The sequence below is a fragment of the Podarcis tiliguerta genome, assembly GCF_965153285.1.
Source record: "Podarcis tiliguerta genome assembly, chromosome: 1".
NCBI classification, from domain to species: domain Eukaryota; kingdom Metazoa; phylum Chordata; class Lepidosauria; order Squamata; family Lacertidae; genus Podarcis; species Podarcis tiliguerta.
The window spans coordinates 32,817,533-32,835,683 of NC_139534.1; the positions used below are offsets into that span (position 1 = coordinate 32,817,533).

An 18,151-nucleotide genomic window follows, 5' to 3' on the forward strand; every position below is an offset into this window, starting at 1 on the left:
ACCTGAAGCACCACTTTAGCTAATGGGGCCTCCTGCTGCCGCTGCGCGATTTCTGTTCTCATCCTGAAGCAAAGTTCTTAACCCGAGGTAATATTTCTGGGTGAGCGGAGTCTGTAACCCGAGGTACCACTGTACACATGTCTGTTCCACCATTTATCTCACAACAACCCCGCAAGGAGGGTTTGGCTGAGAGAAAGCGGCAGGCGTGAAGTCACCCAGCGAGCATCTTGGCTTAGTGGGGATTTGAACCTCCACAGGCCAACAACTCTGACAACCCTGACAAAAACAACATCCAAAGCAACTATGGCTCATTTGCCAATGCCCAGGAGTTTCTTGGGGAAGGGTCTCACAATCCTTTTGCTGCGAACCTAGAGGCCTGCCCTTGTACCTTTTTCTTCTGTTCGCTCCATTTGAGCTTCTTCCCCATTATCTCAATTATCCTTGGCAAGGCTTCGTCGGCAGCCTGCACATTCAGGAAGGCCAGGCGTGTGCGGCGAGCAATCACATCCACCGCAGTGCAGGCATACTCTTGGATTGCATACTCAATCTACAATATTTGAGACACAGAGAGAGAGAGCGCTCAAAGATCTGTTTCAGTTCAATAGCCTGGCTCTGGACAGAGAGATTACAATACTAAAAAGAAAAGGGAAAGAGGGTAATGTAATTGTAATGTAATGTATAGAGACTGTGATTCAAGATGGAGTTACCCACCATCACCCTGATTCGAAAGCATACATTCTAGGCTACTGAGATGAACTTTTGTTACACTACAATGGTCCTCTGTCCTTTTGTTTTCTCGGATTAAAAAGAGGTGCATTTGGTATCGCATTTGATCAAAACACATTTCACCCAGAAATTCAGAGGTTATACTTCACGTTCTCTTGGGCAGGGAAGGAGAGAGTCATCCATAGGTATAAATATTCTTTAGAGAACTGCAATCCCTTCCTAACCTTAGTATATCTTCCACCATCAGCACTTTACAAGGTACCCTTTGCACACTGCTACATGCCGTGAGCCTGTTCCTCCTAATATTCCCAGGATCCTTATATGATTGCCAGTGTTTTGACTGGCCACTGCAGCCGTGCCTTTGACAGCAGCTTGATGTGCAGGCACACGAGCAGGTAACGCATGCTTATCTCACTGCACTGTAAAACCTGTCCTGCTTTACATCCTTTCTAGCTCATACGCGTACACAGAATTCCACCTGCTGCTTGCTTCTCCCTAAGCATACCACCCTCTTCAGTTTCTACCGGCAGCCCTGTTCTGTTTTCCCCCCTATGGGGAATGGGAAGGACAATTTGAGTTACCTGGATAACAGCAAGCATTTAGAATGTTAAAAGCACTTTGCCTATAATAACAACAACCCTGTAAGGTAAATCAGTATTTATCACGCTGGGGTCGCAGATGGAGACTGAGAGATATTGGCTTGCCTAATGGCAGAGCCAAGATTTAAACTGGGGAAGTGTGGGGAGGATAGGATGAGGCAGGGGAAACTTCGCTGTGTATAGTGCTACCTCTGTGAGTTGATGTCACCAGGCAGTAGGTAGAATAAGCATCTTCAAGGGAGCAGAGCATTTAAACACAACTGGGGTGGGGAGGAGAAGGAAAGAAGCAATACGACAACAAAGGGTCTCACTATCATACCTCAGACTCAATGTAAGGAAACTCGGAAACCAGGCGATTTCCAACAATAGGCCACCTCTTCCCGGTCACCTGGGCCAACTTTGCCACTTCGAAGGCCTTGTCCCCAAATGTATTTGAGAGATGTTGAGCCACCTACGGGATCAAGAGCGGGTTAAAAAAAGAACTGTTTCATCAGTCGGCACTTCCTAGAATACAGCTCCATCTAGACAGAGCTGCCCTTGACAGTTTTCCTGTGGCCTGTTAACTAATAGGCCAAAGGCGGCATCCGATGAGGGCTGGGTGGGAGGAAACGGCTCGTGCTGGGAACGCTTAGGCTAGCACTAACACGGCTATGCATGTATCAATGGAACAGTGACTAATGACGCTTCAAGGTTTCTGCTACTGTCGTCACATTTGAAGAATAGCTTCACTTGGGACCGAGAAGCCAAGAGGCTTCTTCGACTGTCACAGTTAGGAGACAGCATGTGTGTGCGTGCGCACACTGATCAAAATTGGGATTGTGTAAATTGGGCTTACAGAGCATAGAATAATAACAACAACAGACATGATAGTAGTAATAATAATAATAATAATGGGTTAGGGCTCAATTTTGCCCAGTTAAACAACATTTATAGTTGGCATTTAATCATTTGATGCATGTGCCCTTTTAAAAAATCCTTAATCTAAACAAAGAACTTTGAATTAGGTAAGGGCCAAAATAAGAGTGACAGAAGGGAAGCCCCTTTCCCTTTCTTCCACTACCCCTTGCCCAACCTTTTGCCTCACTCTAGCTTCTCCCGCTGCACCCTCTCCTCCTCTTCTCCATCATTCCCAGCCTTCATTCCAGTCTCTTCCATCCTTCTTTGCTTCCTGCGTGGCCCCTCTGAACATTCGTAGGCTGGTTGTAGTGGCAACACCTGGATCAGTTAGTAGGGCAGGGCAATGGTCCCTACCAACACCAGTATCCAGAGGACGAGTGAGATGGAAGTCACACACTCCTCTGCTCACAGAAGATGCTTCCACCAGATATGGGGTAATTTCCTCCAACAGCCCCTCTGCAGTTAACCCAGCCCACACTGGGTCCTCGAGAAACCCTCGAGAAAGGTTGGGGGCTGGCTGCAGGAAGCTACGGAGGGCTAGGAAAGATCCTTTTCTGTAAACTGCTTTGAGGTTTTAGTACAATCAAGCTGCAAGTATTGTGAAATAAAAATAACGTTCCCCTCTGCTCACAGTTCTCCGGATCCAAGGTGTTGTATTCTTTATGGCAAAGTTTTAAGATTTAAAAAGAAATCACACCACAAGCCTCACCTCACTCTCAAGTCCATAATCTTGAACCAGTCGAATATAAAGAGTCGGGCTCCAACCCTCTCCACCCTGTAAGAAGAGACCCACTGTCTTACAGGGACCGGCACGCAGGCCGTGAGCACGTACTGCAGCATCAATTGTATCCTCTGCCATCGAGCGATAGGTTGTCCATTTCCCACCTGGAAACATTAATGTAAAAGGATACTGAAGGCACCCTGCATCCGCCACTTCCTATCTACCTCAACAATTTGTGGTTTGGGGTTTCTAAAGTACAAAGTCAGGCTACAATCCAATACAAATCCCATGAAACAACCCTTAAAACTATTCTCCCTCGAAAAGTCCCATTATTTCAGAACTGAGAACTGCAGTCTACGCATCTGACTAACTTCACTCGGTACCAAGTGCTAGACCGTTAAAGTTAATGATCGATTCACTAATAAAGAATTCAATGACTAAAAAAGCCTGTCAGTTTATTAAGGTCAGAGCAAAGGCTCTTTCATGTTGGCTTGGTGTTGCATTCAACTTAGTGCTAAGGAGATCATTCCATCAGTGCAAACATTTCCACTTGCACAACAGAACAATCTCCCCTCTCCTCTCCCCATGTGCTGCTCTGGGAGTTCTCCTGAGCAGATCTGGGGGGCGGGGGAGTGCTGGGTGCATGCAGAAGGAAAGCCCCATGGCATAAGTTGGAATCTTTGCATTGGCTGCAGCTAGTGCAACCGCTGAGTTGAAAAGGCTCTATAATGGGGAGAATTGAGTGTCTGGGACCAGCGAATATGCCACACAGCTGTTTTGATTGCCTGTTGCTTTATGAAGCACCTCTATTGCTTACTGTCTTGCTAGAACAATGTTCCTGTGCCTTGACCCAGACCTGATTGTTGCTCACATCAGTAGCTGGCAGGGAGAGATGAGGATGGGTCTCTGATACACCTGGTGTATGACTGGTACGGCTACTAATGACCTGAGGTGTGCAGTGTGCATAGTCCTTTATATTTAAGTCACTTGTAGGCCAGTGCCTGTTCCCTTCTAAAATGCGCTCACAGGGTCTTCCATCAAGCTAAGACAACTGAACTAACAAACCGTAGTCTACAAATATTTACTGTTACCAAGAGGTAATGGGAGGGTGCCATTTGAAACAAAACAAGAATTGTGCTGGAAGAGGGTGGCTTAGCCCTTCCACTTACTGCTTCTTTCAAGTGCAGAACCCAGCCACCTCACCCATTTCAACCCCCTCCCCCCCACCCAAGCATCTCAGGTTGAAAGTGAAGGTCTGGTACCTGCTATAGTCACAAGGCCGCTGTCACTGACATGCACCACATGATTCCGAGATATGGACTGGGTGTCTTTAGAATTGGGGTCTGTTACTAGGGGACGAATCCCACTCCATGCTGCCAAGACATCGCCTCTCCTCACTGTGGTTGAAAAGAAAAAAAGAAACCCCATCAGAACAACAGTTTTAAAAATAACAACAATAATAATTTTAAAAATATGCCATCAATGTAATCTTGGAGAAATAATATTGCCAGCTCTGCAAATGTTAATGACAGAAAGGTAAAGAAAGAAGAGGTACAACTGCATCTTTTGATTCAATAATGACTAATGTTCAAGCAGTATATACTCATTTTTGAAAAGGGAGGTGTCAAGAAAACATAGTCTAATTTACCCAAAATGAAAGTTTGCATCAATGGAAATCACATAAAACTATTTCCTGGATGTCAAAATTTAACAACCACCAAGGTCTTAACATCATGAAACCTTTTGATCACAAAGGCATTATAAAAACCTGCTCCCACAGCAGTTCAAAAGCATGCATTTTCTGCCATACAATGCTACAGTAGACAAGAGCTAAGTACACATGCAGTTTATATTGACACACACCAAAGGGCATTAGAAAGTTAACTTTAGATCTCGGCACGACAACATGTAGCAGAATACATGTGTCTTATTACCTTCAAGCTCAATAGAATATTGAGAACATCCATGATCATTTTTAAGATTCTGGTCCTCCTAGAAACATATATACAATGGCCATACTTGGATAGCATGGTAAGCCATGTTGCTGGTATTATCACTATTCACATCGTTGGATAGAGGGTGAATATCTGGAACCACAACTTGCTTATCTTCTTGGGAGCAGAATGATAACAAGCCTGCCTCTAACTTGCTTTCTGACATAGCAAGCAAAAAATACAGCAGTTAACACACCTACTCCAAGTATTCCAATTGCTCATTTGTTCACTCCAAATTGCACTATGCTAATGAAGAACAGATAATCTATATGCTTGGGCAAACCTCAAAGTTACTGTGTGTTTAGTACTGTGGCTTAAGTAGCCAAGTGCAAAAACACAATATGCCTGGGACTATTCAGACAAACCACTTGCCACACGCATCATACAAACCGAGCTTGGCCAGCCACACACAAAATGACTGTGCTGAGTGGCTTCGAAAGTTTCACCATATTTTTATCTGGTCAAACCTTGGGAAAGAACACTGTAGTCATTCACTGCATGCATTTTGTGGAAGGCAGATTTTCTGAGTGGCTCTGCATAGGTGAAGGAGGTCAAGGAAATTTAAAATTCATCGGTTTTCACACTTACAGATTTATTATTTCTTTTAGTACTCAGGTTACGCTGTTTCCTTTTGGACCACCTTAAAAGGGTCAGGAAAATGTCACTGCGGCCAAGCACCAAAACACTTTACTTATCCACTTGTCATCAAGATAGAATAGAGACAAGGACCCCCCTCCATCAGTGGGTCTTATCAGATACTTCTCTTAAAAGCAACATGACACCTTCCCTTCCCGATCCAACTCAGCAATGAGCTACTTTCTCCTTCAATTTTGCCTTGTGCACATCATTTCCTTTAGACCGTTTCATTGCATTGTTAAAATTATGTGTTAATACTTTTTTTTTAACCAGAGGAAGTCTGCAAGCTTGCAGCATGATCCCAACCCTTGAAACCATGTTTTGGAGGATGGGGAAATGATATGTCTCAACTGACCCAGTGCGACTACAATGCCACTCATCCGTTTCTTAAAGGGGAATTAATGTAACAAATAAAATGAAAATAAATACTCCGGCTGCTTCAACATTTACTGGCTATAATTGCTCTATCTTCCTAACAAGCATTTGACCAATTCTGCAGTTCAGGGCCCCAGATCCTCAAAGACCGCCTCTCCCTTAAATGAACCACCCCAGACTCTGTGATAATTCATGTGCCCCCTTCCATGGAAGGTTCAGAGGCTAGAGACACAAAATTGGGCCTTTTCACTGGGGACTCCCCTCTTGTGTAAATATTACATGCCTGGTGCCATCTTTATCTATTTTTAGGTACCCAGAAAAGACTTTTCTCTTTACCCAGGCTTTTGGCCCTTAATGTGAAAGGCGGCATTATGGCCTCGTTTTAGTGAGATGGGATCTGTAAGCCATGCCTTTTATTTGTATGGATGTGTTTTTAGGTTTTTTTTAATTGGTTCTTTTTAACTGGTTTTAATGTAAGTCACTTTGAGTCACTCTGGGGAAAAAGAGACGAATAAATAAAAATTCTTTGTCTGTTTATCAATACAGCTATAACCTCCACAGGATCATTAGATTGTGACCACTGGTGGCACTAGAACAGAAAGTATTTTATGTGCACCATAGTTTACTACCATTGCATCTATTCTCTTTTTAGAGCACACTTCCCTTCTTTTGTTTTATTTCCTGGAAAACGTTTAATCTAACTCAACATTCACTGCTAGGGCCTCTAATTACAAAAGTATTTTTCTTAGCGCTTCTATTGAAAACAGGTTTGCAAGCCTACAGTAGACTGTAAATCTGAACAGGAAGAATGTTCTATAAGACTACATAACCTGACATCACTGGTCCAAAACGAAAAACACAAAATGAAGCAGCACACAGCAAGTGTTGTTGTTGTTGTTGTTGTTTTTACTCTCAATATGCTTCAGGAAGGACTAAGGCATAACAACCCATCAACAGATTTGCTTCAGTGTTTTCCAACCTAGGATGGCAGTCAGGCGAGTGAGCGCACAGTCTTTCCTTCTGCCAGATTTAAAAGGGAAATCTCCCAATGGAAGCTGAGAAACGCAGATTTAATGAACAACCGTAGAGCCTCATACTTAATATCACAGAAGGTGTCATTTATTTTGACAATATAATTGAGGTAGTTTCAATATATAGTTTCTACACTATGGCCCAATGTCCCCCCACATAAGGTCTTTTTCCAGCAGAGAGGAAGGCTGTAAAACGCTGTAGGACTTTTCATAAAATAATAAATCATATCAAAGCACAACCATCCAAGGGCCAGTTCACAGAATGACTGCTATGGCAATATAATATACAAGGTGAGTGGGGTGAGGGAACAGCTTTGCCACTGTAAGCCTTCAACACTATATGTAGTTAATACAAAACTCTGCCCCATTCACATATATAGAGTTCACTTAACTGAGAAGAGCCTTTCCCTTTCAAAAAGGGAAGAAAGAAATGCAGAATTCTGGCAAATTTTATGAAGGCTCCTTTTGCATATTGCTTCTTCCTATGCATTATTCCTTCATCGGCCCATGTCCCTTAATCTGAAGGATACTGGTGCAATGGTTTGAAGGTCTGGACAAACCCAACAAACACACAACAGAAATGTCACTAGAGCCAGGGGAGCAAAGTAAAAATGGGTGTTTGACATAAGACAACTGAAATCCCTGCTCTATCATGAAACTGTGTGTCCTTGAGCCGGTCACTTTCCCAGTCTCGAGCTTAGCATATGCCACAGGGCTGTTGTACAGATAAAATGGGTGTGAAATCTTAAGCTGCCCTAATCTCCTTGGAAGAAAGTCAGAATAAAATGTATGTGCTTTACAATGAAAAAAATGAAGTATGTGCAATTAACCCAATATTGAAAGACCATGATTGTGAAAAAAGGAACACTGTTGGGTCTCAAAAGAGGAAGAAAATATTTTAGGCAACTAAGCATGATGGTCTGCTGATCAGCAGTTATATTGCACTTGCCTCCGATCATATTAGCTTTTAATAATAATAATAATAATAATAATAATAACAATAATAATAATAATAAATATTTCTATCCCGCCCTCCCCAGCCAAAGCCAGGCTCAGAGCGGCTAACAACAGTAAAATGATAAAACATTCTAAAATCATTTCATTCTAAAATTAATTCCAATCAGATTAATGACAACCATTGGGCTAGAGTTCTGTGAGGATTGCCAAAGGAGGGAGTCAGGCTGTGCCCTGGCCAAAGGCCTGGTGGAACAGCTCTGTCTTGCAGGCCCTGAGGAAAGATGTCAAGTCCTGCAGGGCCCTGGTCTCTGTTACTAGTACTTAGTAGTCAAATTTATATTCCGCCTTTCCATGAACAACACCCAAGGCAGCTAGTAGCTATCTCCACGTGGACATTAGCAAATCTTGTAGGAGCCCTGACCTCAAAATCAAGCACACACAGAGTCCTGGAGAAGTCACAAGAACCTAAGAAGATCCTGCTGGATCCAGCCATTGGCCCATCTAAGTCCAGCATCCTGTTTTCACAGTGGCCAACCAGATGCCTGTGGGAAACACACAAGCAGGACCTGAGCACAAGAGCTCTCTCCCTTTCTGTGGTCTCCAGCAACTGGCATTCGGAAGCATTGCTGTCTCCAGCTGTGGAAGCAAAGCATAGCTATCATGGCCAGTAGCCATTGATAAGCTTTCTCCTCCATGAATTTATCCATTCATCTAAGTTGGTGGTCATGACTCATGTGAGAGTGAGCTACTGAATAATCTATGGCCTTTTAAAAGTGTGGAGACTTCTATTATTATTTTTCTGTGATTTCTCTTAAAATTACTATGCTATGTAAATTATGTTTTCAAAATTGTACACCAGCCTGGGAACTTCAGATGAAGGGCACTACAGTGGTACCTCGGGTTAAGTACTTAATTCGTTCCGGAGGTCCGTTCTTAACCGGAAACTGTTCTTAACCTGAAGCACCACTTTAGCTAATGGGGCCTCCCGCTGCCGCTGCACCGCTGCACGATTTCTGTTCTCATCCTGAAGCAAAGTTCTTAACCCGAGGTAATATTTCTGGGTTAGCGGAGTCTGTAACCTGAAGTGTATGTAACCTGAAGCGTATGTAACCCGAGATACCACTGTATATAAATTGAATAAATAACACTAATAATAGTTTAACTATGTGCTGCATGAAGCTCTATTGGACAAACTTTAAATATCAAAGTACTTTTACAGTCTTTGGTCCACAGTTCTACAGCTTCTCATAATGTTTCAATTTGTACTTTGAAAAAGGCCTAAACTAGCCCTCAGAGACACAATCAGCAGTGCTATGCTAGACGTGTGTACATTTTGGTGCAGTTGTCACAACCACTGCTGGGATGATAACCATGACACCCTCCAAAGCAAAAACCGGCATCTTGTTTATCCAACAATAGCACCCAGGTGACCCTCTAAAAAGCAAAAAGGACGCGGCCACGATAAAGACCATAATGTTACCTCAAGACTCCCTTCTCACTCACAGAGCAGATGTTTTACTATTAACCTCCCCTAAATGAAAGCAAAAGTCTGTAAAACTAATTTCATCCTCTTACTTAACGACGGATAAAAGCAATCTTACACAAAGGCCTGTGTGTCAGGGTCTGGTGGGGGGGGTTACATATTTTAAGATACTGCTTTCACAGGAGTGTTAACAGAAAAATCAATAATGCCTTGTAAAAATATCCCGAAAGAACAGAGAAGAGATCTGAGAAATCAATGTTGTTCTGCCAGCATGTTTAACCCACCAGAATGAAGTGCTAATCACAGAAATAAGATACCATATTACATTTATAAATTAATGAAACTAGAAAAAAGCAGCATGTGTGACACTATAATTAAACAGCTGGAACACATCCAAGCCTGTGTAAGTTGATAACCCTGCCACTGTCTTTGGCAGCAAAAAGGCAGGTCTGCAGTGAGTTGATACGGCCAGCACAATTGTTAATTCTCTAACAGACAATCTATAAACACGACTAATTACACATGTGGAAAAACAGTGTGCAACCCAGGTTGGTTACTTTCAAAAGAATTAAACGCTCAAGAAAACTACTTCGGCAGAACTGCCCTGCAAAAAATCCTGTCTTAATCAATTCTCCAAGCTGCAGCTTAGTGTAACCAACCACCTTGCCTGACAAACCACAGCTCTTTATTAATTTCTGCACGAGGGACCTAATGATAGGGGTTCCCCCCCCCTCCGGTAGACCATTTTTCTTTAATGGCTACAACAATAACAGAACTATCAATTACCCATTTCAAGGAAGAACAAACAAGCAATCTAGAATTTTCAGTCTGTGGAGAGGAGGTTGCTGAATATGAATATTCAGCCTCTGTCAACACCTACAAAGGGCAACTTAGAGTTCATGCCTTTTTATAGAATCATTTTAAAAGGACTAGATGATTCAGGGGCTTGGTAATGAAATCTGAAGCTTCTTGTGTATCTCAATACTCAAATCAGATTCCAGTTGGCTGATTATCAGAAGACTCTTCAATGTCCTATAACAGGGATAGCCAATATGGCACCCATTAGATGTTGTGAACTATCAGACTGGGTCAATAGTCAGGGACAATGGGGATTGTATCCAAAACATCTGGATGGCGCCATATTGGCTACCTCTGACCTAAATTAAACAAACAGTGTGCCATTTTAGCTTCCCAGTGTTCCCCTTGTTGAGATGGGTGGAGGGAAATAACTTTCCTAGTTTTAGATCATTCCAAGGAAGCTGAATACAGCAGGAAGTTGTTGCTGGCGGATTTCTTAATTATTTAAAAATCAAGCTATGCAGGGTGAAACTGAATCACACCTAAAATAGAGACTTCCTATTTTTCTAATGCCTAAGGATCTATTGAAAGCTATCAGCTACACTCACCTCTTACAAATCCTACCACTTAATGTGGATTAAATACTCTGAAGGTATAAATACAATTATTAGAATTCCACACATTGATAAAATTGCTGAATATCTCCTATTTTTATGTTGGGTTTCCAAATCCTGAATATTTATAATGATACCTCTGGGTATAGGGCGGTATATAAATTCAATAAATAATAATGATTTTTTTTTTTTGTCTTCTTGCTGATGTTGCTATACAAACCCCCCCCCAGCAGTTGCTTTCAATGCATCCCTAACTATATGGTGAGCTTGCACATCTGGGGTGATATTGAAATGCAAATACTCCATTATACTATTATATAATATAATCAGTGTCTGATTTATGATTTAAAATACTAATTAGAAATTTCTAATTTATGTTTGTGATTGTGCCAGGCCATGAACAGTAGTTTGTGCTGGAATAATTGACTTAGCCTTTCTTACATACCCTATTCCTCTAAAGGTACGTCGAGCAAAAGTCACATATCTCTGAATAACTTTCCCAGGCATGTGAAAACAGGTATGTGACTATCATATGATGTGCCATAGTCGGGGGGAGGGGGGGAATTAGATGTAAGAAATCCATATTCAGATCATTAGACAAAACTGCTTCATACTTTTTACACAACACCTAAGCAACACTGATGCCTGCTGCAGTACAAAGGGCATTTGTACATCTTTAACGTTTGCTCACTGCAGATTTAGGGAGGTACACCTGCCCTTTGCATTGTGTTTGAAAACACCAAAGGAACGCAGCAATCAGCTTCAGTCATGGAGCTCCATAGGTGATCCTATTTTTCAGCCTAACCTACTTTATTGATTGTATTATTTATTGTTCCATGGGACGCGGGTGGTGCTGTGGGTAAAAGCCTCAGCGCCTAGGGCTTGCCGATCGAAAGGTCGGCGGTTCGAATCCCCGCGGCGGGGTGCGCTCCCGTTGTTCGGTCCCAGCGCCTGCCAACCTAGCAGTTCGAAAGCACTCCCGGGTGCAAGTAGATAAATAGGGACCGCTCACTAGCGGGAAGGTAAATGGTGTTTCCGTGTGCGGCTCTGGCTCGCCAGAGCAGCGATGTCATGCTGGCCACGTGACCCAGAAGTGTCTCCGGACAGCGCTGGCCCCTGGCCTCTTGAGTGAGATGGGCGCACAACCCTAGAGTCTGTCAAGACTGGCCCGTACGGGCAGGGGTACCTTTACCTTTACTTTACCTTATTTATTGTTCCAATGATGCTCCACTGCCACTCAAGAGTTCATCTAACTGGATGAGTTGGATATCACCACTGTAGGACATACTCACCAAACTACACTTCCAGCATTTCATTTCCACCCAACTTGTTTATTTAAAGTCTGTTCCTCCATCCCGCAACTGTGTGCATACAGTATATACCTGCAACTCAAGATAACATCTCAGGCACCTATAGCCACAAAAGCTTTTGCCATAATCCATTTGCCGGAATTTAAAAGTGCTGCATGGCTTTTCGCAGTTTATGGAAAGAACACGGTTTATAGACCCAGAAGTATTCTTGGAGCTAATTTTACCGAAAATTACCTTCAACATCGCAACTAAGATAGTTGCGCACTTCCGTCAAAATGAAATTGATATCTTCTTCTGTAGGAATTGGGTGACTTGTGACTTCGGTTGCAGTATCCGTGGTACCAGCAATAGTCATCTTTTGCCACGGCAAGAAGAAAATCACTCTGCCATCACTAGTGGATGGGTCAAGGAGTCCCATATTATCAGGGCTGGAATAAAGCAAATTTGTTTTTTAAAATATATATATATATATATTCACATATCCCTTAAAACATTCAGAGCAAAAGGAAAAAAGGCAGAAATAAAATACTAAAAAGCACTTGTTTAGGAGACATATGAATAACACTGGGGACACTTGTTGCCGAACTCACAGAACTTATACAGAGCACAATTAGGGTTCAAAGGGAAGCTCTGGAAAGCTCACAAGCAGATTCCCGTTTCCCTTCCAGCATCTGTTATTCTGAGAAAGAAAGAGTGTTAAGTGGCCACATGAGGCACAACCATGCAAATAAGAGAGAAAGTTATATGTGCAGTCGTATTATGTTCACAATCTCTAAAAAAAAGGAATACCCTTTTAAATATGTTTTCTACATTGCCTGTATTCTCTGGCTCAACTTGCTGTCTTTGGGTATCTGTTCTCTGTATTAGTTTGCAGCACAGCTGCAGTGACCTAATCTCATGGAAGGATGGTGTTGTTTGGTAGTAGGGAACGTAAAAGGCCAGACGATAGTGTTTTTATCTTAGATTTAAAAAGTGGGGTTTTTTCCAAGTGTGTGTGTGTGTGTGTGTGTGTGTGTGTGTGTGTCAGTCTTTAACCTGGCAGCTGATCCATGCGGTTAGTTGGATAGGGACTGTAAGCCCCACACTTTAAGGAAGTAGAAACAGCCGCTAGAGACTGTAATGAAGAGGACAATGGGGAGGAACAACCAAATTGGTTGGAGTGTTGAACTTTGGAGACCAGGATTCAAATTGGCACATAGACATGAAGCTCACTGGGTGACCTTGAGCCTGCCGCCATCTTTCAGTCTAACCTACCTCACAGGGTTGTCGTGAGGATAAACTGGAGAGGGGAGAACCATACATGCTACCTTGTGCTCCTTGGAGGAAAAGTGAGATATAATAATAATAGTAGTAATAATAATAATAATAATAATAATAATAATAATAGCTGGCATCTGAGTAAGATAAACCTGTTTTAATGCAAAGTATAGTAACTCAAGTAAGTAGTCAAATCAAAGGTTGTTGTGAATTAGCTTCTAAGCTTGATAATAATAAAAGACCCATATAGTTACATCCAAACAGAAACTCATTCACTCTCATACATGACTGTGCACATGTTTTTTCCTGCTGAAGGAAAAATGTCTTATGTGAAGTGCCCCTCCAAGAGAAGATGACAATTACATACACTTGAAGTGTAAGGTCTACAACTAAGAAGTCTTTGAGATGATATTTATATACAGCTTAAGAATACATTTGGAGAAGCAGAGCTTAAAAAGTAGGTGTCAACGTGGACTTGTAAGGTAAACCATGGCAGACAAGTAATTACTTTTCAAAATGAATTCACTATTGATTTAGAGAGGCAGGAAAACTTAGAAATTTAATATACAGACTCAGAATCTTCAAAAAACTTTCGGTAAGTTTTCAAATAAGGTTTCTAAATTGGCATAAAATAAGAAGAACTACAGAGAGGCTGAGTGTATTCTTTGCAAAGATTGCTGGGAAATCATTTACGTTCTTTTTTAATGTCATGGAATCGCTAGAAGAACCTAAATTGGGGGAAATGGTAAATGATTTCAAATCCCACTCTCTTGCCCATTTCTATCACTGCCTGTTCGATCTTCTTTCAATAATTACTCTGACAAATAACAGAAAATTCCAGAATGCAATCAGGGTGAGATTCTAGCATACAGTAATACTATTTAACATTTATAAAGCTTTTCAGGACATCCACAGAGCTTCGCCTACATCACAGAACAATGTCGTAAAATAGAGTACTTTTATTAACTCCATGTTCCAGGTGGGACTGAAGGCCTATGACAGAGAATGACTTACCTTAACCCACCTGGCGAAAATTATTTTTACACTTTCTGAACCACACCTACATCTAGATATGGATTCCAGGATGGTGCACACTGAAACACAAATATCCAATTCAAAGTACTGGTTTTGACCTATACAGCCTTAAGCGGCTCAGGCCTGCAAGACCTCAAGGACCACCTCTCTCCACATGAACCTACCTGGACCCTGCAATCATCTTTTGAGGCCCTTCTTCATGTGCCTCCTCCATGAGAGGTCCAAAAGGTGGCAATATGAGACTAGGCCTTTTCTGCAGTGGCTCCCCGTTTGTGGCAAGCGCTCCCCTGGGAGGCTCAATTGGTGCTTCATTACATTATCTTTAGGCACCAGGCAAAAACATTCCTTTTCTCCCAGGCCTTTGGTTAATAATTAAATTATCTATAGCCTTTTAAACGGTGGTGGTAGTAGGATTATTGTTTTTGTTTGTTATTATGCTATATATTGTTGTGTTTTTATATTGTAAACTGTGATCTTCAGATATATATAAAGACTTCAGATATATAGTCATACCTTGGAAGTCGAATGGAATCCATTCCGGAAGTCCGTTCGACTTCCAAAATGTTTGGAAACCAAAGCGTGGCTTCTGATTGGCTGCAGGAAGCTTCTGCAGCCAATCGGAAGCCATGGAAGCCCCATCAGACGTTCAGCTTCCAAAAATAGTTCGCAAACTGGAACAGTCACTTCCGGGTTTACGGCGTTCCGGAGCTAAAGAACTAAGCTGTTCAAAAACCAAGGTACGACTGTATAAAGATCTTCAGATATATAAAACTATCTAGTTTCTTTTTATTCTCATCTTCAATAAATCTGCGTGTTTCATCTAAGAAATGAGGTAGACCTGGGTAACAATTGGGTTTTTTAAAAATTCATTTGGAATCTGCCATTGCTTTATTTCTTCTTCCCAGTAGGCCTTGATGCAACCAGATGCCTGCACTGCACTGAAAAATGTTTGCTGCCTCCTATTAATTTCTTCCTTACGGCTGTCAACAGAGACAGATTCATGATGTTACCACCAGCCAATGCCCCAACCCTTGCCTTGCCTTGCTTTGTTTTACTCTAGCCTGAGTAAGAGTACTGGTTGGTGCAATAAAGGTATTACCCTAATGTGGATTTTGGTTTTTTTCTTACAGCCAACGTGTCTACCTTTAATTTTTGAATTCAAGGGAAAGCTCCTTTAGCTACAGTGTTGGATAGTTTACATCCTTTTGAATGTTACATCCAATGATGTAACTGCTGCAGGCAGAATCTATGTTAACACTGTTCTCAAAGAAAATAGGAATGCCCATCTTCGGATCAGGGATCTGTTTTTACATCTTCTAAGAAGCAGAACCAGAGCCACTGCTGCAGCCAACACATAGCTGAAACGGCAGGCGACATCAACTGGATTAAGGGTTGAAATTTATATGAGATTAGTCACACTAACATCATCAGAGTGTGAGAAAGTCATGCAGGAGGTACTTATATGAGGACATGTATCTGAAGAACAGAATTAATGAGAGCAGAGGGACACAGGGACTATTAATGAAGAATATAAAAATGTAAGAACCTACTGGGAAACGCTTGCATTGTATTAACATTAAATTAATTAAATCTTATCTACATTTACACATAAAAAGCCTTTAAACTATTTACCATTTTCCCAAGATCATGTCAAAGTACTTTCCCAAAGAGACCAGTAGCTGTAATGAAATGACACACATTTCCCTGCTAAACAGGATTTAGTTGGCACTGGGGGCAAAAACCTGTTGCTCAATTAATACACATGTTTGTTTGTTTATTTCTGCATGGTGTGTATTATTTCTTATACAGACAAATTCCTCGGCTTAACTATGTTTAGGAAGAGATCAATCTACTTTTCACTCAGCAGCAGATCTGCACAGGCAGGAGTTGTCGCTGAAACAAAGTCAGTTGCATATTGAGAGATGCTGAGGAATAAGCCAAAGGGAGAGACTGACCCTGAGTTTATCATACAGTATATAAACCAGATTGCACACACAATCCTGGGCTCCATCTAAGACTGAAGGTGTAATAGCTCAGAGTAGCCAGCATTGCAAAAGAATAAAGGCCAAAATATTTGTTTTTCAGCTGCTCCCGCCTTCCATCTCTACTGAATGCTTTTGAGTGTACTCGTTTTGTTCATTATAGTAGGTGGATGGTGTGGGCTGTAGCCGTAGCAACCATGCAAATAGCTGCGAGTAATTGCCCAAGCTGTCCAGTTTTAAGCATGTATTAACTGCAGAATGTAATAAAGATATCCTTGTCTGAGAGTTCCGTCACTTTATAGGTGAATAATGGATGCCCTAGACTTTGACAAGATGGAACCTCTGAGCTGGATTGAGTACAGGGATCCCGCAAAACAAGGATACCATCAAGCAGGGGTAGCCAACATGGTGCCCTCTGGTTTAGTGAACTACAAATGCCATCTTCCCTGACCACAGAACCATACTGGCTAGGGCTCATGGGAGTTGTAGTCCAAAACACCTGGACGGCACCATGTTGGCTACCCGCTGGAACACAAATCCCACACCACTTGAGGGCTGGAGTAATCCAACAAAGCTGTGAATTAGCAGCCAGTTCCTGTAGCTGCTGTGCTCTGGCAAGGCCAGGTAAAGTGATACACAGAGGAAACAAGCCCTATGGCTACTTGGTAAAGGTGGCTGAGATACCACACACCTTACTCAGCTGTTGGCTAAGTTCCTGTTTTAACTATGTGTTCTCTTCCAGTTAGCCATATTGCAGTTGAAATGCAGGAAGAGATGATGCAATGGTTCGATGGGATTTTCTAGCCCAGGGGTCTGCAACCTTTAAGACAAAAAGAGCCACTTGGACCCGTTTCCGAAGGAAAAAAACTGGGAGCCGCAAAACTCGTCATTATAAAAATAACTTTTTTGTCACTTTTTTATCATTTCTTTGTTTGACCACTCAGAATTACTCCTCCTCATAGAAATAAACGTTAAATTAACAAGTTACCTTTTTTTGTGCGTGTGTTCTTCACTCCCCTTCAAAACAGTGACCAGCGTACATGCCCCCTTTCAATGCAGTGACCAGTGTACATGCCCCTTACAATGTAGCGGGCGGGCGGGAAGGTGACATCAGGACGGTGCGTGACTAACGCACGCACCGCCCCCATGCGACGTCACAGCCAGTACAGCGCCCACCACAGTGGGGAATGTCGGGGCGCACAATGCGCCTCCTCCCCTCACTAGTATCCGCCCCGGAGCCGCGGCAAAGGTGTAAAAGAGCCACTTGCGGCTTCGGAGCCGCGGCCTAAAGCAAGAGACCCAAGTGGAAGAAGAGGAGCACTGCTCTGCAGATGATGCACATGAGTTTGTGAAGGCTATAACAAGAAGGTTCTACAGCAGTTCTTATGCTTCTTCTTGGGCTCTTATGCGTGCACAACCTACCATGAAAGTGGACAAACATATTTTGGATTCCCCACCGCCACACACTTTCCTTGCATGATGTTCTAGCGCTGCTTCCCATGAGCTGAAGATCCCCTTGTCCACAAGTGAAGGGCAGTGGCGTCGCAATGGGGGTGCACCCCAGGTGCCATGTCTTGGGGGGGTGATAAGAAGGCACCCCGCAAGGTCTCACCGTGGTGGAGTGAGCAGCCATCGTGCCGCCGCCGCATGTTGAGGATCCTTCGCAAGCAGAGGATCCCGGCACCGTCCACATGGTGCTGGAGTGGGGCCCCCGGTAAACCGCTATGTACAGCACA

The 18,151-nt window shown here is 42.6% G+C and overlaps 1 protein-coding gene across 3 annotated transcripts in view; it reads right to left on the bottom strand.

Annotated features, from left to right (window-relative positions):
* GPD2 (glycerol-3-phosphate dehydrogenase 2) overlaps positions 1-18,151 on the bottom strand; it is an 85,733-nt gene that overhangs the window by 12,342 nt on the left and 55,240 nt on the right. For all 3 annotated transcript variants that reach the window (XM_083408824.1, XM_083408825.1, XM_083408826.1), the window contains 5 exons: positions 12,376-12,569; positions 4,206-4,340; positions 2,932-3,107; positions 1,645-1,776; positions 389-547 (listed from right to left, as the gene is read on the bottom strand). In XM_083408824.1, coding sequence (XP_083264950.1) covers positions 389-547; positions 1,645-1,776; positions 2,932-3,107; positions 4,206-4,340; positions 12,376-12,569 — 796 coding nt within the window. The remainder of the gene's footprint in view (positions 1-388; positions 548-1,644; positions 1,777-2,931; positions 3,108-4,205; positions 4,341-12,375; positions 12,570-18,151) is intronic.